This window comes from Ambystoma mexicanum, chromosome 8 (genome assembly GCF_040938575.1).
Source record: "Ambystoma mexicanum isolate Mex_15411 chromosome 8, UKY_AmexF1_1, whole genome shotgun sequence".
Classification (NCBI taxonomy): Eukaryota; Metazoa; Chordata; class Amphibia; order Caudata; family Ambystomatidae; genus Ambystoma; species Ambystoma mexicanum.
This window is the reverse complement of record NC_090929.1, coordinates 228,074,693-228,097,076: the sequence shown is the minus strand read 5'-3', so window position 1 is coordinate 228,097,076 and position 22,384 is coordinate 228,074,693. Positions and strand designations below refer to the sequence as shown.

Sequence of the window (22,384 nt, the reverse complement as noted above, 5' to 3'; positions counted from 1 at the left end):
GGAGCTCTCTATGTTTTCAGCTTCCGTATTGCGATTTCAATATCTTCAGTATTGGACAGGTCTACCCATGGTATTTCATGGTCAGATGTCATTTCTTCCATGCTACCTGGGAGTCCCTCAAATTCGGCCGTGAAATATTGGACCCACCTTTCTTCAGCTACCGCATTTGCAGTGATAGTCCTTTGGTCAGCATTCTTATCCTTTATAAGGGTCCAAAATTCTCTAGCTTTTTTTGCGGATAGTTTAGACATCATCTCCTCTGCGTCTCTTTGGTATTGCATGGCTCTCTGCTGTCCGAGCCAATTTTTGTATTTTTGTTGTTCTAGACCCCAGCTCTTCCAATCTTCTATTGTGTTGGATTTCTTTGCTATTCTTAGCAATCTGCGGACCACTTTTCTTTTAATCACCAGATCCTTATCATACTGGTGGGCCGTGAAGATTCTTTCATTTTTCTTCCTTGAACCCTTGACTTGGTAGCCCAATAACAGGGGCAAGTAATTTGGTCGTTGATTGGTGTCCCACTTGGGGTCGCAGCCCCCTTTCAGGTCCCAAGCTCGTTTAATTTTTTCAATGTCTTGTTCCTTCAGACGAAGTCGGGTTTGTTGTGGATTGACCTCAGTCGCCCAGTCGTAGATGTTTGGTTGTTTCTTAGACGTCTGCCATGAGCATTTCAATAGGTTGTGATCACTATTGGCAGTTTGTTGGACCATAAAACTTGTCAAATCCCTGATGAGCCCGTTGGACACAAAAATGTGATCTAAGTTTGCTTTAGAATCATTACATTCCCATGTTGGGAGATTCGTTTGATTGGGGAACAGTGTGGCCACGTTTTGGATGCTTCTCGAGCTCAAGATGTTATTCCAGGCCTTTCCTCTCTTTACGGTAGGGTCGGCTAATCCCCGGGATTCAGTGGGGCATTTGATGTTTGCCATGGGTTCAATGCATTTGGCATTGAAATCCCCACAGATAATCAGTTCAATTTTCTCAAATTCTTCATAAAGCTGGTCAATCAGAGCACTCATGTTGTCACAGAAGACTTTCGTGGATGTGCGCTGTGGATTCCAATAACAATTAACAATAGCCACCATTTTTTGCAAAGTATTTACAGATTTTGGATTTTTTCCTCCTTTGTGGTTAGGATTACGAGTGTTTCATATGACTGTTTCCACAGCGTTGGTTCCGTTAGGCCTGAGCCTGATTTTATCGCTATGAGCAGACCAGATGATGGTCTTCCCATCGGGCCTTTTACTGCCGGTGCGATCACCAAGGAAAACCCATCTAGGGCTGGTTGTTTCATCAGCCAGGTTTCCTGCAGGCATAAGATGTCAAACTGGCTTAGGTCAACGTCTCCTGGTGTCGTGAGATGCATATGGCCTCTCGTATTCCAGGATCCGAGAGAGATAGTTTCCTTGCAGGGGTGTTCGCTTATTCTCTCCTTGCAGTTGTCATCGGTGCAAACCGCCCCCGGTCGTTGCTATTCAGCCTGGTTTTTCTTCCAGGTCGTCGTTAGCCATTTCCATGGTCCCATTGGTTGTTTCTTGATGTTATCCCTTTTTTCTTTGGGACTACCCCACACCATCCTCCTGTGATGTCGTTGCTCTTGATCGGATTTGCCAGGCGGGCCCCTTTGTCTCTGATCTTCTCTGTATCTTCTCGAAGAATACCACGTCTGCTCCTGCTTGTTTTTTGTGCTGTGATATAGTGGTAACTTTGAATCATCCCTCTCCCCTACTTCAGTTCCACGCTTTTCACCCTTCTCTTGGTACTCTTGTCTGTGATGTTCTTGTCTCTGTTGTGGGTTGGTGTATCGATTATCTCGGTATAGTTCTTCCGTTCTTGATCTAAAATGGTAATGTATTTTATGCCTCTCCACCTTTCCCTCATCCAGGTCTTGAGTGCCCTTCCTGTTCTTTAGTTCCGTCAGGCGGAGACCCATTTGATCCAGTTCTTGATATACCGAGTCATTAATATCTTTAATGGCCGTTTCTTTCAGATGGAGAAACGCTTTCGCCCTCTTCTCCCTATGATAGGGTTCCACCAGCACCAGATCTTTCGTTGAGATATTTTTCAAGATTTTTACTTTCTTTGTAATTTGTAGGACAGTCGGTCTGTTTAGGATGACAAAGTTTTTATCTGATGCCATTTGTTCAAGTTTAAATATTCTGATCTCTTTTCGTCCTTTTCTTCTCTTTTCAGGATCATCTTTGGCTAGGCGCTCTTTTCGTGGACTGATCCGCCAATCTTTTATTCCCTTAGTTGCTGGGGATGTGGGTGGTGTAGTTCTTTTTTTCTTATCCCCACTTTGGGAATTGTCATCCTTTACTCTTTGCTCTGTTCTGCTTTTGGAACTGAGTTCTTCCGATCTGATTTGTCCCTCTTTCTCTTTGTTAATTGATGGGGTCGAGGTTTCTTGTCCTCCTAAGGCTTCTTTTTTTTTTTTTCACACAGTCCATCAGTTGGCTCGAAAATCTCAACGACCTCGTTTTCCGAATAGGTGGATGCATTCATTAGGTCCGAGCATTCTAAGAATTCCTCCACTGTTTTCGGTGATTTGGGTTGGTTGGCTTCTTGATGATTTTTAGTTTGTATTGCATCCTCTTCATCTACCGCCCTCAGGGCTGGATCGGCTGTCTGCTTCGTGGGCTTCTTGAAGTTAATTCTTGTTTCCGTTTGGATCCTTACTGGTGTTTTAAGCTTCTGTGGCCTCAGCCGCTGGCTCTCTTCCCGTTTCCCTTGATTTAAGACAAGCAGAATGTCCTCTTTTCTCTGAGGGCGAGACCCCTCCTCACTCCCTTGAGCCACCCTTGAAGGTGGTTTTACTTGCACTTCGTTGTTCCACTTTTCCATCTCCTCGATTTTCTTTTCCAGTACTTCGATTTTTTTTCCCACAGTGTCTTGTAAATGGGTTGAAACTGCGGTGTCCCTGGTCCTGTGAGTCCTGGTATTGCTTGTCCGAGCTGTAGGGCCATGGTCCCAATTTTTTTTCAACGGCGTCTGATTTTGTTGCCCAGTGGTTATGTTGTTTGAGCATTTTTTCACTGGTTTCTAGGAAAAGGGTTTCCATATGGGCCGATTTCTCCATCGTATTAGATAGGATTGCCGTATTGTCTTGTACATTCCCCTTGATTGTCTTGTATAATTTACAGAATGGCGCTAATACGATGGTCATCGCTGACATGATAGCGATCATGTCTGGTTTCTTGTTGGATGATTCGTTCTGTAATGACACTGCAATCTCACTAAGTCGTCTCTGTTTCGGGGGAGTAGGCATTTTCTCCGATCTTCTCGCTTGGGCTACTGAATCAAAGGTGGCCCCTTCTCCTGATAATCCTTGATCTCTGTCAGTGATTCTCCCCGTTCTGGGGGAACCACCACGCCTCCCAGCCGTATCTTTGTTCGATTTAGGGAGCGCCTCTTTCATTCTTGGCATAGCATTTTTTTGGCCAATGCTTAGGTGGGGCTTCGTCCACGCCCAACGCTCCTCTTTGTTCTTATTGGTCTGTGAAGTTTGATCCGTGGTCCTGTCCGTCTCTATCTCTATTCGACTCTCTTCTTCTTTGTCATCGTCCCCGATCACTATCTCCTCTCTTGATGTTGTGCCTGCCTCGCAGGGGCTTTCCGTTTGTATGTTCTCGGGGTTTCTCATGAACTGACCCTGTGGGTCCATTTGTCTTCCCTCAGGAACCTCAGTCTCTTTGGCTTTTTCGGCTTCCTTGGGTAAATTGTTTGTTAGATTGTTGGTCATTTAATTCCGGGACCTGTTTGGAGACCCTGTTTTTTTTATTAATCCAATCGATGGATCTGTACTCGTCTGTTTTTGGGCGGGCTGAGGTTTGGTTAATAGTTCCAGCATCTCCGCGTCTGATATTTCAGTGTCGACGCTCTGTTTTCTTTTATGTTGCTGGGTGAAGAAGGATTTGAGCGAGCGGAACGTCAAGGGGTTGGGAAGCCCTTTAGGAATAGGGGCTCCTCTATTGGGACCTTTTGTTGGTTTTTGTTCCACCGGTCCCGTGTGTTTTCTAGATCTCATGGTTGCTCTCTTCTTTGCTCCTTGGGATCTCACAATAGATGGAATAGTGGTTTTGTTTCTCTTCTTCTTTGAGACCCCCGCTCCCGCCTTCAATTGTTCTCCGTCCGTTTCTTTATTGGAGTCGTCAAGTTCTCTCTCCGTTTGGTCGTCACTATCTGTGGCATCTGCTTCTAGCTCTGACTCACTCTCCGGGTTCGATCCTTTCCCTTTGTCTCCGGGGACTTTTGTCAGGCTAGACATCTTCGGCCGGGTCTTTCCCTCGTCTAGGTCGCTGGTCTCTGCCTCCCCGTTGGTTTCATGGAGCATCACCTCAATTTGAAGTGGGTTTGATGTCTGGTCATATTTGTCCCTTTCGGTAATGCTCTTAGTGGCCACTTTGTCTTTTTCCCTCCTGGGATTCGACTTGGCTCCAAATGTCGAGCTGTGTGGTGAAAGTTCTCTTTGTTCACTTATTACCGTAATTTCTTTTAGTTCTAGTATTTCCGCTGTCTCTTTTCCTTCCCATAACACTCTGGTTGATATGACGCAATTGGGAGCTGCGCTCCTCCGGGCTTCTGGGTTTATGCCTGGTCTCTTAGGAGACTGCTGTATCCTCGCGTTCATTGTTCGTTCCTTTTCCGGGTTTGTATTCGGTGTCGCTTCTTTCGCCTCTTTCACCTCACACAAACACAGGCTAGTGTCGGGCGCTCCAAAGCCCCTCCCCGATTCTAGCCGCCAAGCCCCACCGTTCCCTTCGTCCATTGGGTCAGCACTGATCGATCCTGATCCTTGGCGGCTGGCGGTCGGTTTGCGCGGACCTGGAGGAGGTCCACCTATCCACTGGTCCAAAGCCACCTGGACCCGGCCTTCCTCTCGTTGCTCCTCCCCTGGCTGCTCCGGTTCCAAGGGCCTGGGCTCGGCCTGTTCCTGCCCATGAGACGCCACCCCCATTTCCACCGGGTCCGCTGATCTGTCTGTGCCGTCCAGTGTGCCGCGAGGCTCGGGTAGGTTGTCTTCATTCTTGTCAGAAATGTCAGCGATATTTTCGCCCAAACCATATGTGGTCCGTTTGAATGTTTTGATGTTTGGAGTTGTTGCTAGAAGCTCCAAAATTGACGGGGTCGCGGGCAGTCTGTATGCCGAGTCTGACTTGCTCCTCCTTCTTCCCGGGCTCGTATCTTTCCCACGCCCAGACTTAGCTGTCTTCGTCGGGCGTCGATCTTTTAGGGTAGGTTTGACAGCCCTCGGGTCCTGGATACCAACGGGGGGACGTACCTCGGGTTCCATTCGGGAGCGGCTCCGCGTCTGCAGCGGACTGCTGCAGACTGGCTCACACCTCAGCCTCACAACTCCGCTTCACCGCTCCGCGGTGTCAGGTAGAAGAAATAGCACCTTCCGGCCAAAACGATGTGGTCAGACTGGCTCACACCTCAGCCTCACAACTCTGCTTCACCGCTCTGCGGTGTCAGGTAGAAGAAATAGCACCTTCCGGCCAAAACGATGTGGTCAGACTGGCTCACACTTTAGCAGAAAGATAAGTGAATGAAAACTGATCAAAATGGCACTCCACAAGTTAAAACGGTAGGAAGGAAGAGGGGTTTAGAAGATTTAGGTGCATCAACACATTTCTCATTGAAAACCAATCTAGTGAGAGCAGATCTAACAAATCAGCCAGAGTCAATAGGCCCGAGCCAGAGTCAGTGGTACAGGACCAAGAGCTTAAATGTTCTTGTAGCTGCAGTCAAGTCTTTGGTAGAAAAATATTGAAGAGGTAGATGCAAGGGGAAAAGACTAAGTTAAGAGAGAGGGAGGCCGACGTTATAATTAGTTAAAGGATTTAAAACACCTTTAGGGCTACGACAGAGAAAGGGCGACCTGGCGGAAGAATGTACCTTAACCGTGAAGAAGTGGCTCCTGCGGTCCGGGTCGATAGCTGCCTGGCTATCCGGTCTCCAAGTGCTGGGCACTGTCGATTTGACCAAGGCAGGTCCGAGGATGCGATAGGTGAACTGGCTGACCCCACCAGCTCAAGGGAAGGAGGCTCTTTCGCTGAAGATCTCCTCTCGTCGTGTGGAAGAAAAGTGGTGAGGCGATCCGGCAGGGCTTTCGCCGATGGTGTAGCTGCTGAAGATGTCTCTGGCGTCTCTCCCCTTCGGTTCCGTAGTTCCAGTGGCGACGTCTTGCTCTTCCAGTCCTCAGGACCCTGCTTTTATGCAGAAAGAGACCCATTCATACAGCCTAGCTGTCACTCACACAGTGCAGTGGTCATCTTGGCGGGAGACCCTCCAGCCTATCAGGTTAGAGTGCAACCTGAGTTTGTGTGGCAACTCTGTCCGGGGGTTCTACTCCCCCTCCCAAAAAACAGACCCACCCCAGACTCAGTGGTGCCGAAAGGAGGGCTTCTTGGCAGAAGCCCGCCAAAAGGACGAACAAAGGATCCCCGACCTGGGTTAGGAAAATGGAGTAAGACTCGAGAAAGAAGTTTTATCAAAGTTCTGGCAAATCAAACCTACCGGAGTGAAGTTAATAATAAAATAAACCGGCGGTATGTTAGAAGGCTGTCAGTAAACGTGGTAGCCTCGAACAATGGGAAAATCCCATAGGAAAATATTTGCGGTCAAATATAAAAGGTAGTAACCACTGCCACCAGCCAGAAACTTTGTAGAGGGGGACTTTAAGGTACCCTCTCAAAAATGAACATAGGGGAAAAACTATTAACCCCTTCCAGTACTTCCATATTAACATGGGGTGTACTGGTTAAGTTCATAAAAATCAACTAGTAAAGTCAATGGGGACTTTACATACCCTGGGAGACAGTAGTCAGTCCCAGGGTATGCAGTCTATGTTTGGGGGTCGCTACGACACCCCTGTGTCACTGCACGGAGGGTGCTGTGTAACACATGTGCATAAAGATGGTTCCTATGGGTGAGAGAAAAGATCCCATAGACATTAAACACAAAAATAGCCTAGAACACACATAGAAAAAATGCCTAAGAGTGGGAAAAAAGTCTCACTCTTAGCAGGTAAAAAGAAACGAACCCTTCAAATCCAGCAAAGCTGCTGGGGGGCTCCATAGGTAAGGGAAATTAGCCATGAAATGAGAATTCTCCCTAACCAACTCGGCCTCCTTTATCTATGTTCGCAAGCCCATTTCCTATCCACCCAGTCTGCGCTTCTTCTGACTGTCAAGTCACACTGCAGACCCGGTCCTGCACAGCTCCCCAATGGGCATCGCTCTCTGTCCGCGGCACCTCCTTGTGCTTTGTTCGGCAGACTCTCGGTTAGGTCACACTGACCGCCATCTTCCATCGTCTCGACATTCCCTTCTATTGCATATATCTTTACAAGCAGCACACCTCCGACGTCCGGATTTTCTCCCTTTCATGCCCGCTGCCTTCATGCAGCTGCTGGTGATTTGTGAAGTACTCGCACACACTATGGGCACTTTAGCAGGCCAGGATCAGTCACGAACATCGGGAGCTGTTCAGAAGAGCTTCCTCACAACATAGCTGTTAAGCCATGACCCTAAAAAAAAAGCAAGGTAAGTAAACACAAGATTAGGGAGCTAATTTTTAGTAAAAGAAAGGAGTTAAAACACATACACAGCCTTACCGATTCACTCACGGACCACTTTGGCAGCTCCTGAAATGGCTGGGCCCCCCTATTCTGTATCTTGTTTCCTATGATGGAGGTCCAGGGACTGAGGATGCAGAGGTCGCTTTCGTCATCTGGATTTGGGTCCAGCTAGTTGGCGGTTTTGCACTCTGGTTAGTCAGTTCCTGGTGCTGGACAGCTTAATGACCCTGCCATGATGAAGAAAGGAAACCACATTGTTGAGGACCTCTGAGTACCCCAGATAAATACTGGCAGAAAGCAGTGATGGCAACTTGAAGAAAATGTCAGAAGCCGACCATTGTGCCAGAAACAAAGAATTTGTACTGCAAGACCCCTCTTCATGCTGGAGACCTGCTACTGCAGGCAGAGGCCACTTGTTGCACAAGTTAAGGGTCTGTGGATGCCCAAGTCTGAATTGTGGACAGCAAGCGATGCGGCAAGGTATCCCACATGGAAGCTGGTCAGCCTACAGGATAGTTCCAGGACACTTCGGAAGGCTTGCAGGATTCTCAAGCAGGGGCCAAGACTGCTTGTTCCCACTAGTCATGGGATCACAGCACCGATGAAGGCCTTCTTGAGATCAGCAAACACGCAGAGCTTCACTGGGACGGTTGAAGGAGATCATGCTGTTTGCATGCAACTATTTCCTGGTGTTCAGCTGGATGCCCCACTTCGTAGTGGTCTTGGCACCGATCTATTGAATGACTGCCAAAGTCCTCCTTTTATCCAGCATACAAGCTTGAGTCACCCCCAAGCACACCAATGCTAAGGATTTACACCATTCAAACTGGCCACCATATTAGCCCAGCAACAGACACACTTTGGCATGGAAGTGGACTGGGGCCAGACAGTCCTAGCCCCCACACCTGGTCTCACCCACACTGTGGTTTTGCCTGTGAAAGCTGGTGCTTTCCCAGGGAAAGGGCTTACCATATATAGCAATACTAGCCCTGGGAGAGCAGTAAGAAGGCCACAATAAGAGATGTCCAAAGTACAGGTGAAAATCTTGTGGCACTGCTGTCTAAAAGGCATTAAGAGGTAAAATGCAAAAGTGCACGAGACAATGAATACAAACCCAATAAAAAAAGATCTGCTGCCTCCAGCCCGTCTTGGACACATCATGCAAGTAACCACAAAGGTACACACAACAAAGTTATAGGGACAAAAAGTACATCTACTGCACTGTCAGTGGTTTCAACCCAGCACTCTAACTAAGTCAATGCCTAGCGTGAGATGCCCAGCTGGAACCCTTATTTATATATCTTTCTGTGAAAAGTTATTTTATTTCTGAACGATGTACCCTTATATCACGCCCCTCTCTTTGAACCCCCCCCCCCCCCCGTTCTCACTGAACCAAGAAGTAGGTTGTTTTGCAAAGTTAAAAGGTTTATTTGATGGATTTAAACAATATATATCACACTTTTATGAATATGAACAATATCTAGATATCAAACGATTAATATTTATACAATAATCAGCGATGGGTGATATGACAATCAACAATCTCTTTAGTCAATAGGAGTCTGGGTGAGAAGAATAATGTAGCATAGAATAAAACTTTGTGTGGGTTCAACGAAATGCAATGATAGGAAAGAATGCAGCACAGAAATAAAACTTGAGATGAATTCAATCAAATTCAATGTAATCACTCTTTCCCCCTGATACTACTCACTCCCCCCTACTAAGCAGTATGAAGAGATGGAATGAGGGAAAACAGGATTCAGGAATATACAATCAACAATGCAGTATCAATCCCAATTCCCGCAGCAAGCTTAGAGAAACAGGAATGATGTTAAACAGGTCAAATGCTTTTGAATGTGGTTTGTAATGAATGGGGAAAACACTGAAAAATTGATTTAATTCTCTAAATTGATTCAAAACTAGTGGGAGCCGCTTTGGATAGGTTCAGGTAGACACTAGCAATGATGATTGAATGACTGATAGATAGGAAACTAAATTCAGAGGTTGAATGCAAAGAAAAGCTATTTTATATGGAATGAAATTAGGCCAAATGCAAAATCGCAGCAAACTTGTCAGCGAGCGAGAAAAGCGATTACCGAACAATTATATGGAATGTGGTTATGGATTTGTTTGAAAGCTGAGGATGTTAGCTTCAATCTGACATTTAAAATGCTTTCCTAGCATGTACGGTTCAGAAGTTATGAAGGTTTTAGTAAAAGTCATTTTTTTTCAGAAAAGAGTCAAGATTTCAAAAGAAATGTGCGCTTTTTGAAGATTACAAACAAGGATTGGCTTTACACTAAGAGGCTATGAAGATGCGAGATACCAACGGTACAGCCATCAATCCAGAGGCGCCTCTGTCTGATCTTTGCCCGCTGCGACACTTGCCTTTTTTCATCAACTATATTAGCGCAAAAATGATTATCACTACAATTATCACAGGATTATATGGATTAGAGAAAGATTCAGGACAGACATAAAAGATTCTACAGTGTAGTTCTGGATATGTTGTAATGGGTTGAATGGGATTACCTAATGATAAAGAGATTGGCTATGGACAGTTCTATGCTATAGATACTCACAACTATGGTTTTGGGATAGGAATAGGCCCGTCAGGAGCTGGTCATGGGTTTGGACTTGAATCTGCTCGCCACCGGACAGGATTCAGGCACTTGGTTCTGCACTCAGCACGGCCTCTGGTCACTGCACAGCCTCTGGTTCTGGATCTGACGGGTTGTTTCTGGGTTACGGCGCTGCTCTACTGGTTTGGACCTCTGGGTTCTAGCAAGGGTTCTTGGCAAGAAGCAGAAAAACAGCACAGCCAGGCTGTCGATTTGTTGTGCCCCTGGGAAGTTTGGGATTAAAATCAGGTTGCAAGATTTTAAAGGCCAGCTGAGAAGGGTTCAGCTTTGGATTGGGCATTCTGCTTTCAGAGTTCTGGAGTCTTGGTCTGGGTTCTTCCTGCAGAGCGCTTCGCCAGTAAATCAGTTGATGGGTGAAAGCGTGTCTCTCTCTAGGTCCTCAACAGTCCCTATTTATGTATTCTCAAGGGGGTGGGTAGGCTGATTATACTATGCCTAACCATCTAAGAATCCTATTGGTTAGAGAATTTCCTCTCCCCTGATTTGAGAAGGAAACAGTGTGTCATAATACGCCATAGAGATGCGGCAATTTGCAATCCAGGGAAAAACCTGCCCTTCGTTCCAATACAGAAAATCTGTTTTTCATATAAAACATATTTCCAATATTACAAACTTGGTAATAATACATATTTACATTACAGATTCAATAAGGCATGTATCTATCAAAGTCTCATCTTCCTAAGAGTTTCGATTCACAAATGACAGTTTTTCATGCTTTTGGTTGATTACCCAGTGTCAGATCTGTACCAATTTTTTCAGATACATGCACATACCATTTGGGCATACACCTGTGAAGTTTCATATTTTTAACATTGTCACAACTGCTACAAAGTCAACATTTTCGTGGTTCAGTCTCTGAATATCGCACAAATGCCAGAGTAGTTTTAAAACGTGACCAACCTTTTCATTTTAACAGCACTATATATTTTTACCAATTTTGTTCAGTTTTCTATGAGTCTTTTTCAAAAAGCTATTTTCTGTGCTCTCTGAATAAACAAAACTGTTTGTCTCCGCCCCCAAGGTTTTGGGCTGGGCCAGAGCAGTCCCAGGCTTCTTTCTGCCAGCAGTTGTTTTCTGTCACACCCGAATTAGCATTTTCCTTTCAGTCAAGGTAGCCTTTTGTTTCTTGTCAGAGCAACAGGCCAAAGTCCCCTCCCATTTCCTTTCACACCTCCCTGCCAGTTCTTCAGCAGAGGACAGGGGGAATGATTCCTTTGTTTGGGGAGAAACTTTGTAATGTCTGTGAAGCTCAGTGTGGCTGGCTTTTACTTACTTTTGAAACAATGTTTAAAAATAGTCTTTCTCTAAAATACAATTTACATTTTTACAAATATAGCCACAAATCTCTTCCAGCCTTTTTTAAAACATAGAGATTGAGTTGTCAACCTATATTGCTTTTGATGGGAAATCTCTTCCTTTCCATACTTTGGTTTTAAGGCGCAAGTTTAATGACAGTATAAGTAAATAGCAGTTTCTGACACAGGCGAGCGGTGGTACTGCGCCCATTTTTAACATATTTTTCCAAGCAAGCATCTTTGAATGTGGATTTTCTTCTAATAAACTATGTTTCTGCCGACATTGTGCTTAGGTGAATTATTTAAATAAAGTGATGTTTAACACCCAACAAGGATGTTGGGTTTTCCTTTGCAATGCAGCACTGCTTTTTCAAGTATTTTCATTTTCCTCTGTGGACAGCCAAATGATTGGTTTTGGCAGTGGTCTCCTGTGTTACCACTGATATAGGCACAATGGATTGGTGGCCTATTTTTCAGGTTTTCCTGCGCACTTTCAGAGATTTTTAGCACAAAGATCTTTTTGGCAGCCACTCTGTTGTTTTTGATGCAAGCAGCACACAGTGAGGTTGCAGGGCATAGACTAGTGGGTTAGAACATCCCACAGCACCTCACTGTAAGGTGAAGTGTGCATCACATTTTTTTTTCCACAATGGAGAACAGATTTCTACTGCATTAATCGCCATAAGGTCTGATCAGTAACCCCAAAACCGATGAGCTTAATCAAGGCTAGAAAAGATGCTTTGCTTGCCTCCAAAAGTCGAGACCGGTACAAAACAGCAAAATGGTGGTGGACAGAGGTCTATAGACCGAGAAGTGATCTTGCTTTCAACACAAAGCTGTGATTCTCTGATCATCAATTTTCAGTAAGGTCCTGGTTTGAATTCAATTGAATATGACCACAGTAATATACGCAGCTCTGCATGTATTTAAGGCTCAATATTTACATAACTGGGTAATCAACTAACTATCTACGTATAGGCGTTTGTAAGTTTCAATTGAACCTTCAAACAACGGGGCACTGTACAGGCCAAGAACTATGCAACGCATATACAAGGTGGGGGTGAGTGGCCGCGGTGGTGTCGGTGTTGTTGTCTGAAGAGTCATTCCATAAGTGTATGATGGAGGGTCTTCAGTGTTGGCTGGCAGGCTGCTCATGATTCTGGGTGCATAGTAGATGTTGTCCCGTGTTCTGTTTTTCCTTCTGTAAATTCTTGGTTTGAAGTCTGGCGATGCCCCATCTTTAGATTATGCATCAGCCTGAGGATAGGTTTTTTTGGCCAAGTAATGTAAGGTAAAGAGCGTGATTGGTTTGGATGTCACATAGGGGGGCTGTATTGAAGGTGAAGCATACTTGAAGTGGGAGCCAATGTAGCTGTCTCCAGACCAGAGTAGTGTGGTTGAATTACTTCTTGCCATTGATGAGCTGTGTGGTGTTGGCTTTAGTGGGGCCAAGATGACCAGGGAGTCACGTCTTTAGGGTTTGCCACCATCTACTGTGCATAAGAAATATTCATGTACTCCTGTTGAAGATATATCTTGTGATTTTTACAAAAGATCTAAACATCCAAACTACACTGCTAAGTCTGTGGGTCTGCATCAATTACCCTTTTCCCTTTGTCTTGTTATGATGGACGAAGCAACAGTGATGCAAGATCTCCAACATTTTTCCCATCTTTTTCTGCCCGTTTCATTCGCGTATGTGCCAGTTTTTGGGGAGCAACCTAGAAATAATTTTTCCGGTTTCCTTCCACGATCCCACAGTTCACAATATTGTCACTTTACTTAATTTTCAATAGATTTTAGTTGAAGGTAATCTGTCAAAATTGTTCACAAAACAAAGAACCTCATGTTGTATGAAATTACTAGGAGGCATCCCATTTGGAAGAAATTCACCTCTATGCGCAGAAGCATTTTTTCTGCAGATCTTTTGGTTCAAAAAAGCACTTTGTGCCCGTAATCACCTCCATTACTAAAGACTGATAGTTCAAATGTATATTGCCGAATGCATCAGTAATACACTGCTTTTTTCAAGTTTCTGTGTTTGGTTTAATACAGTTATCCACATTAACACGTAAGAGCCTGCTAACTGAACACACATCAAAAATAACTGTTTTTAGTTAAACATATGCTGCCTAAATAAATGCCCTCGTTGACAAAATGCTGAAAAGCGACAGTCAGGCACCATATTATCCCGATACGTTTGTCTTGTGAGCCCCCCAAAAAAGTTGCAATTACTTCATTGACCTTTTTAATGATTGTTCCCAATTGTTTTTAAAGTAGATTATTATGAATGGTGCAGTAAACATAAATCCAACTGTGTATTCATTCATTTAAATCTTTAAACCTGTGTTTAATTTTAGCAAAAAGTGGATGGCTGTGAAAGGTGCAGTGAATTCTTCAGTAAAGAGGGACATGTAAAAATTGTAATTTCTACCAAAGAGGGCTCTGATGAAGGCACCGATGAGGAAAAAGAGACTCTGAACAATCAGCTGCGAGAAATGGAGTTAGAGTTGGCACAAACAAAACTGCAGTTAGTTGAAGCTGAATGCAAAATACAGGTACTGTTCTGGATTTTAACAGATGTTCATGCTTTGATTATCGTGAAAGATAATGTCAGTATCTTCGATGCCTAGTTTGCTCATATTTTAAGCGCTTGATGTTGGTATTTATTGATGTGTAAACCCCCATTTACCAATCATTTTTGTTTCAGAATACTGGATAGAGACAGGTGTATCTTAAATCCCAATTTCCTTTTTTAGGTCTGGCGTGAGAGAAGTTGCTCTTTACCGGGCTATTTCAGCCCCATATATACAAGGAGTCCAGCTGCTCGGTCAAGCACTACATGTGTATCCTGCTGGAAGCTCCATTCCAACAGCGGCCCTTTTTAAGAGCTACTGGAGATGTTTAAGCATGGGAGACTTTAGTGAAACAAGATTTCAAGCATGTTGTTTCCCTGCTGCTCGGCACATTAACGTATTTTTAAAAACTTTTTATCCTGCATTTCGTTGCATCCATCCAACTTCTCCAGCACTAGAAAATACAATTGTCATGCCAATTAAGCAGAATTGGATGTGAGTATATCAATCCTATTAATCCCACTCCTTCTGAGCAGAATGTCCAACATATTAGTGCGTACTAACGTCAGGGCCTACCCATGGCAGCATATCCCCATTTTACAGAATTTAAACATTCAGCTGATTCTCTCCTGGTATAGGCGCCTGCCTTATAGTAAAAAGTCATCACCTTTTTTCTTTTAAGAAGGCAGTGGCGCACAGGCAGCAGCAGCAGCAGCACTCTATCGCCCACCTCGATTTTCTCAGCAGAGTCCTGATTTTTCCTATATTGTTCCATGTCCCTGCTCGAGCAAAGCATGACTTTAGAAAGTCATACATCAAGTGCACACCTTTGTACAGTAAGGAGTGAGCACGCTGCATGCTGATTGTACCCCAGGTTGCCAGGCAACCGAGCCGAGTTCCCGGCGTCTGTCCAGGTGCTCCAATCTGTCCAGGGCACAGTGTTAATGTTAAATGTTAAAGGTATTTGTACCGCGCACCGTCACCAACGGAATTGGTCCCCGGGCGCTCTGGCGGATCTGTAAATATGGGAGGGATTGGTTAGTAGGGTGAAGAGGGAGTAGGATAGTGAGAGGAGTGGTGTTCTGTTGGCAGCTTCAACTCAGTGTACACCGGGTGCTAAGCTTTGGTGCGGGTATTGGATCGGTGTCAGTCCGCGTGTGCTGTTGCTCCGGCTTATGTGTTGCTGCTTAAAGTAACTTCCTCCGGCTCCTGTCCCGCTTAGTTCACTGAAGCAGATGATCAGGGCCTGCATTTCAAGTTTGGTATGCATGCAGCGCACCTGTGAATTGAATGCAGCGTGTCACTGTGTATTTGCATTTGTGAGTCTGTCTGTGTGTGTGCGTGAGGAGGTAGAGAATGTACTCATCGTGACATATATTTATAGTGGAAATGCCTGCATACATCTTGTGGACAATCTCATGAAAGTGCCTTCCTTAAATAAGATGCCCTGCAAGTTTTAGCCATGCTTTTTGGGATGCCCTTGAAGGCTTCACAAGCCTGTCCAGCACAGAATGTCTTCATTCAGCCCAATTCAGGACTAGCTCGGAGACAATGAGTGTCAAAGAATAGGGACTGTGTATTTAGAAGATGCAATTGATCTGTTTACAACACGTTCTGAATATGGTGACTCAGTCAAAGAGCCATGCCCATATCCGGAGACACAGCATCATGGTTGCGATATACAATGGGACAGACGTGCTGACTGAAATTAAAGGCAATCTGTATTCTCGCTTGATGTTTTAGCTATGCTATGGTTGAATGCTTTTCATGGAAAAGCATAATGATTAGACATAGTGTAATAAAGGACAGTCTTGTATTGCTCTAATGCCATGTGCTTGTACATGCAGTTTGGAACGCAAAGCACTCGGGTTATTGTTCCATTAGTGCATTATTCAAAATGTGGGTAAAGCTGCTGTAACTTGTCCAAACATAGTTTAGACACATAGTGAATACAGTCCTTTGCGGGAATCGAGATTGCTGGGTGCAATTTAGCTTCTGCCTCCAGCTTAGAACAGTCGGACTAGCTTGACCCCAATGGCTTCAAGGAGGTACTTTCTTCCCTTGTCCAACTGGCATTATCCAAACATACCTATGTGACATAAATTGTATTTTGGAAATGCACATAAAGAAACACTAGAAAAGATTTGAAGCATAATGCGTCATATATAATTGACAAGAAGTTATAGTTTGCATCTCATGTAGAATTTAGATATGCAGCATGTTTTGTACTAACTCCACCCTAGCGGTATCTCATGGTTTTGGGATAATGCCTGAAATGAAAGAGCAGCTTCTCATTAAATGTTTATTTCCAACTCGGTGTTGTCTTGGGATAGGTCAGGTAGTGTGGTACGCTGTGCTGTTGTCCTGCAAGGGGGCATTTCATTTTAAGGTACTCTGCACTGTACTCTTTGCCTGGGGTTCTGTCAGCCACACGGTCATGACTGACAAGCACTGTACTTTGTTGTCTTGCAATGGAGTGGAATCTGTTGTCTTGGCAGCACTTTTCCCTTTTAGCTTGGTGTTGAAATTGCTCTGTTATTATCCTGGGATGGTTCAAATGAGGAAAGATGAAAGCCTTTCCATACTGTGCTGGTATCCTCTTTTTGTTCAAGCAGGGTATGATCAGTGATAGGTACTCTATGCTATCCTAGGATGCTTTGGTTAAGGTGAGATAAAAGCATCGGATGAAATCAAATGGATTATTTTTGCTATGCTTGTGACATGGGATTGTTACCTAGGATGGTTTTGTAGGGTGAGGCTGGTATGTTGAACGACTAGGATAGTACAGAGTGGGTTTCATGAAGAGTACTCCTTCCCTTCACAGCCCCCAACTTCACATTGTACTATTTCACTCGCCTCATCCTCGATGCACGTGTGCAAAAATATGGAATGCCCACTCAAATGTCGCTGTTTCTCCAAATTAAATTACTCTGTTGTAATTTTCTTTGACCGCATGGTGGGGTGGGGAGCATGGGGGTGGCAGAGGCATGGCAGGGAGGTATGAATGGGGACTCCCCTCAATAAAAGAAAAAATGTATGCTATCAAAGTAAATTCCAAAAGAGTAATTTACTTCGGCAAAGTGACGTAGAACCCTGCACTCTTGCAACAAAATAGAATTAGGCTTCTAATGGACTCCTTCCTCCCACAGATTCCTTATCTTTGACATCTATCTCCCAGCACAGCTGCACTTTGGAATCTTTCTGCCTTCATAGTGTGCAGCGTGGCTCTGCTCGAAGCCCCTACGTGCCGGACATGATGTCAGAACCTGTGTGTGTGTGTGTGTGTGTGTGTGTGTGTGTATGTATATATATATATATAGGGGTGCCTCTCCCCGTGACCTCAGTTTCTTTTTTCTGTGCACTCTGTTCGCTTTAGGAACACTGCTCTAAAAACGTATGTTTTCTCAACGCCTGATCTTCCGTTCTTCGTACTCATTGTGATGCTGTATTCTACAAAGTCCTCTGGTTCCAAACCCTGCGTTGACTGCTGGCATCAGATGTCCATTTCAGACACGCACCGCATTTGCCTTTCTCCAGCATGGGGTCTGGCATGGATTCACATGCTCATGAATATTCCCCGTCGTCAGGCTGGGAATCCTCGGTAAAGAAAAAATCAGTATCAGTTTTGTTTCTGATCTGTCTTTCGTAATAGTAACCAATCACTGATCTCTGCGTCATACTGACAGCCAATGACTGCCATCTCCCTAAGCCCCGCCTCTGGCAGCCATCTTCAGATTTTTACCAGACGTTCAAGTGTTGGGAGTCCTCGTGCATAGCTCTCAAGCTTTTGCTGCGTGTTTCGCGCTTTTTCAGGTGAATTTTCACATTTTTTCGGTTAATCGAGCCTCAAGCTCCACCGTTTCTACTCCCGTTAACGGGTACCCGTTGCGGGATTTTCCTATGCCCCTCAAGGGTGAAGATTTCGTCGAATCAACCTCTTGGAGGATTCCAGAAGATTTGCGGCCTACTTCGAGATGGCCCAGGACGCGAGTTCGTCACCCGGACCCTAGCTGTTTCGCAGCTGCCCTGGATGCGGGCTGCAGAATGTGTTTAAGGAGGACGAACATTTGCGATGCCTCTACTGTCTTCATGGGGACAAGACTCATGTAGAGTAGGACTGCCAGTTCTGCAAGAACTTGTCGGAGCAGACCATGAGGGACCGTCGATCCCGTTTCTCCAGCTGGGTGGAGAAGGGCTCAACGGGTGAGAAGAAGAAAGGGTCCGAGCGGGCTTCTAAGTCCTGTGCGGGCGCCCCGGCGACGGGGGCCCAACACCAGGCCAAGCGCCGCGAGTCAGCTGGCTACTGGAGCGCCGAAAGGTCGGGCTCTTCGGTCGCCAGGCAGGGCGCACCTTCCCCGGCACCGTCAACCACGAGCCAGCGCTCCGGTTCGGGGAAGAGGAAGTCAGAGACCCCGGGTAAGCTTCGGGAGAAGCCCCGTCCGATCTCGGGAGAGGGGGAGCGAGGCGTCGCCCCTCCCCCTAAGGAGAAAGTCCAGGACGCACCTAAGGTGGTGAAGGCCCCTACCCAGCAGGCAAAGGCCTCTATCGAGGCGATCGCGGCGACTCTGGCCAAGCCGGCAGAGACCCCGCCAGCGGAGACTGCCTCCGGGACTAGAGTTTCCCTGCCGCCAAGGAGGGAATACTCTTTTCAGCCCATCGTCATGGCCCCCGTGATGGAAAAAGGGGGGGGGGCACGGTAGCCTCCTCGAGCTTGGAGTCAGCCTTGGAGGGGGGACTGACCGAGGTTGCGAGGAATCTCGAAGTACAAATCGAGAAGGTTCGGTCCCGCAAGGAAGATCCTCGGGAGATAACCGAGGAAGACGACGATGGCGAGGAAGAGCAGCCTTCCCTTCCGGCGCAGCTGGAACCTAGGCCTCAGGATAGCACGGCGGCCATTTTGTTTGCGATCCAGTCCTTATGCTCTGAGATAAGGACGAGATTACCACGGCCCAGGCCGGAGGACCCGCAACCTGGCCCGTCGGGAAGTCCTCAGAACAAACGACGGAGGACCCAACCCTCTCCTCCGCTCGCCCCCGTAAGGCCTGTAGTTCCCTCCTCATCCTCCCACGAGTTGGGAGATGACGGTGTGGTAGGCTCGACGACGGGTTCTGAGGACGACGACGGAACGGGTCTCCCGTCTCCCGTCGCACGGGCATCTCCGCCCGACGAGGTTGGCTCATTCCACGCCATGATCGCCAGGGCGTCCGAATTGTTCAAACTCTGCCCGGAGGAGCAGAAAAAGGAAGGTTTCCTCTATCAGCGCCGTGAGGCCAAGAGGAAGACTGTCATCGCGGTGCCTCTAATCGATGACATCTGGGAGGAGGGCCTGTCGGTACTCAAGAACCCCTCCACGGCACCAGAAGAAGTACCGGGTCCCCGAGACCGCTCCCCTGTGCCTCAGGGCCCAGCCAATGCCAGACTCGGTCGTCTCGGTGGCGGCGAAGAAGAAAGCGGCGGGGTCAGGAGCCTCAACGTCGAATTCCCCTCCGGACGGCGAGGGAAAGAAGTTGGACGCCATGGGGCGACGGGTCATTTCGTCGGCGGCGACAACGATCAAAGCGGCCAACCCCCTGGCGATCGTGGCCCGTTACAACAGGGAGTTCTGGTTTAAGCTGGCCCCCATATTGGACTTCCTACCGGACGACAAGAGGTCCGAGGCCCTGGAAATACTTCAAGAAGGCGAGGTTGCGTCGGACCACGCCATAACGGTGGCAACCGATATTGCCGATATCGGGTTCCGTCAGCTGGGCAACGGAGTTTGCCTACGACGACGGGGTTGGCTCCGGGCGACCGACTTCCATCAGGACGTCCAGACCAGGGTGTTGGACATGCCGTTCGACGGCAGCAACTTGTTCGGGAAGGCGGTGGAAGAATCCCTCCAAGCCATAAAGACGGACACGGAGACGGCCCGCGCCCTAGGAGCCCTTCAGCAACGAGGGCCCTTTCGGAGCTCCGGAGGCAGACATGGGGCCTCCAAGGGATCCAGCGGTGGCTCGTCGCCCTACCGCCAGGCGGCACGCTCCTCGTCTCAGGAGGCCTACTGGGGTCGCGGCAAGCAGGGAGCGCCTCGCCGCCGTCGGCAAGGTGGCCAGGGCGGCAAGGCCACCACCTCCCAAGCAGGACTGAACCGGTCGTGGCCTCGGGCCCCCACCGAAGCACCCCGGTGGGAGGCTGGCTGACGAAGTTCGTCGGCGTGTGGAAGTCCATCTCCAACGATCGTTGGGTGCTGGATACCCTGGCAAGAGGACACTCTATCGAATTCCTGAAGAAGTGCCCTCACGTTCCACCTGTGGCCAGGAAGGAAAATCGCGTCCCGCAACTGCTGTTGGAAGTTCGGGCGATGCTCAGGAAAGGCGCCATCGAGCCCGTCCCGAAGAGGCTCCGGGGTGTACTCAAGGTACTTCCTCGTCAGGAAGAAGTCGGGCTGCTGGCGCCCCATCCTGGACCTTCGTCGTTTGAACAAATACATCAGGTCACAATAGTTCAGGATGGTCACCCTCGAGCACGTGCTGGGACAGCTGGAGGAAGGCGACTTTCTATCGTCGCTGGACCTGGAGGATGCATACTTCCACGTTCCCATCCTCAGAAGTCACCGAAAGTTCCTCAGGTTTGTCGTCCAGGGACGCCACTACCAATTCAGAGCACTGCCGTTCGGATTGAAGTCGGCCCCCAGGGTGTTTACCAAGTGCCTAGCACCTGTGGCGGCGCGGCTGCGCCTGCAGGGGATTCACGTCTACCCCTACCTGGACGACTGGCTCATCCGCTCAAGGACGAGGGAACTCGCCGTCGAACACACTGCGAGGACCGTCCATCTACTCACAGACCTGGGATTCTCCATAAATTACCCAAAGTCCCACCTGGTGCCGTCGCAGGTGGCCCTGTTTCTGGGAGCGAAGCTCGATACAGTTAGGTGCCTGGCGGCACCGTCGGAAGAACGGACGAAGACCATTCTGGGCAAAGTGCAGCGCCTGCTAGCCACGGACGTGGCCAGGGTGAGGTCCATCAAGTCCCTCCTGGGGATGATGTCCTCTTGCATCTACCTGGTGCGTCTATGCAGACTACGGATGCACCCTCTTCATGAATTTCTCGACGCCCGTTGGATGCAGGTGACGGGCACCTTCGAAGACAGGGTCCCCCTCAACGAGGTGTTCCGGCAGGCGATTCAGTGGTGGGGCGTTCGAGCGCACCTCACGGCGGGCAAGGACTTTCAGACGCCGGCGTACCAGGAGACGGTGACGACGGACGCTTCCCTGGAAGGTTGGGGCGCACACACCGGAGATCTCCACGCAAGAGGCCTCTGGCTCCCGGAGGAGAAGCTCCTGCACATCAACATCCTGGAACTCAGAGCCCTATTCTGGGCTCTCAAATCGTTCCTCCCGTCGCTCAAGGGCAAGGTGGTGCAGATCTTCACGGACAACACCACGACAATGTTTTACATACAGAAACAGGGAGGTACCAGATCCCCAGCCCTATCCAAGGAGGCACAGGATCTGTGGCACTGGGCGGTCGCCCAGGGGATGTTCCTGGTTCCCTTCCACCTGGAAGGAGAAAGAAACACCATCGCCGACTCGCTCAGCAGGGAGCTGCGCGCGTGTCACGAGTGGGAGCTGCGCCAGGATCAGGTGGATCAACTCTTCCGACGATGGGGCAAACCCCAAATCGACCTGTTCGCAACAGCGACGAACTCGAAGTGCCAGAGGTTCGCCAGCAAGTTTCCCCAGCCGAGAAGCATGGGCGATGCGTTCTCGTTCCCCTGGGACGGCCTATACCTGTAAGCGTTGCTGCTTCGACTCATCAACTAGCTCAAGAGGTCCCTGTGCAGGATGATCCTCGTCGCACCGGCGTGGCCGAGGCAGATCTGGTTCCCGGATCTTCTGGACTTGTCAACGTCCCCATCCATCAAGCTGTCGGCGGACGCGGATCTTCTCTCCAGAGAAGGAGGCGCCATCTTCCAGCACAACCCGGCGTCGCTTAACCTGCAGGCTTGGCTGCTGCAGCGCTAGAGTTTGGTGGGTACGATATACCGGCCGAGAGGCGTCCTCGACTCTCAAATGCTACGGTCACAAGTGGAAGAGGTTCTCTATCTGGTGCCGAGCACAGAAGATCAACCCCCTACGGATTACGGCCCCTCAAGTGCTGCCGTACCTGCTATCGCTGGCAAAGGCTGGGCTAGCCCATGCCTCCATTAAGATTCATCTGGCGGCGATCTCCAGATATACCAGAACCACAGGACGGACGTCCCTGTGGTCCCATCGACTGGTAAAAGAGTTTATGAAAGGACTGTTC

General features: G+C 47.8%; 1 protein-coding gene across 5 annotated transcripts in view; it reads left to right on the top strand.

Moving 5' to 3' along the window:
* The window catches only part of RABGAP1 (RAB GTPase activating protein 1), a 3,038,993-nt gene that overhangs the window by 2,995,262 nt on the left and 21,347 nt on the right, over positions 1 to 22,384 (top strand). For all 5 annotated transcript variants that reach the window (XM_069609645.1, XM_069609642.1, XM_069609641.1 and 2 more), the window contains one exon: positions 13,883 to 14,080. In XM_069609645.1, the coding sequence (XP_069465746.1) occupies positions 13,883 to 14,080 (198 nt within the window). The remainder of the gene's footprint in view (positions 1 to 13,882; positions 14,081 to 22,384) is intronic.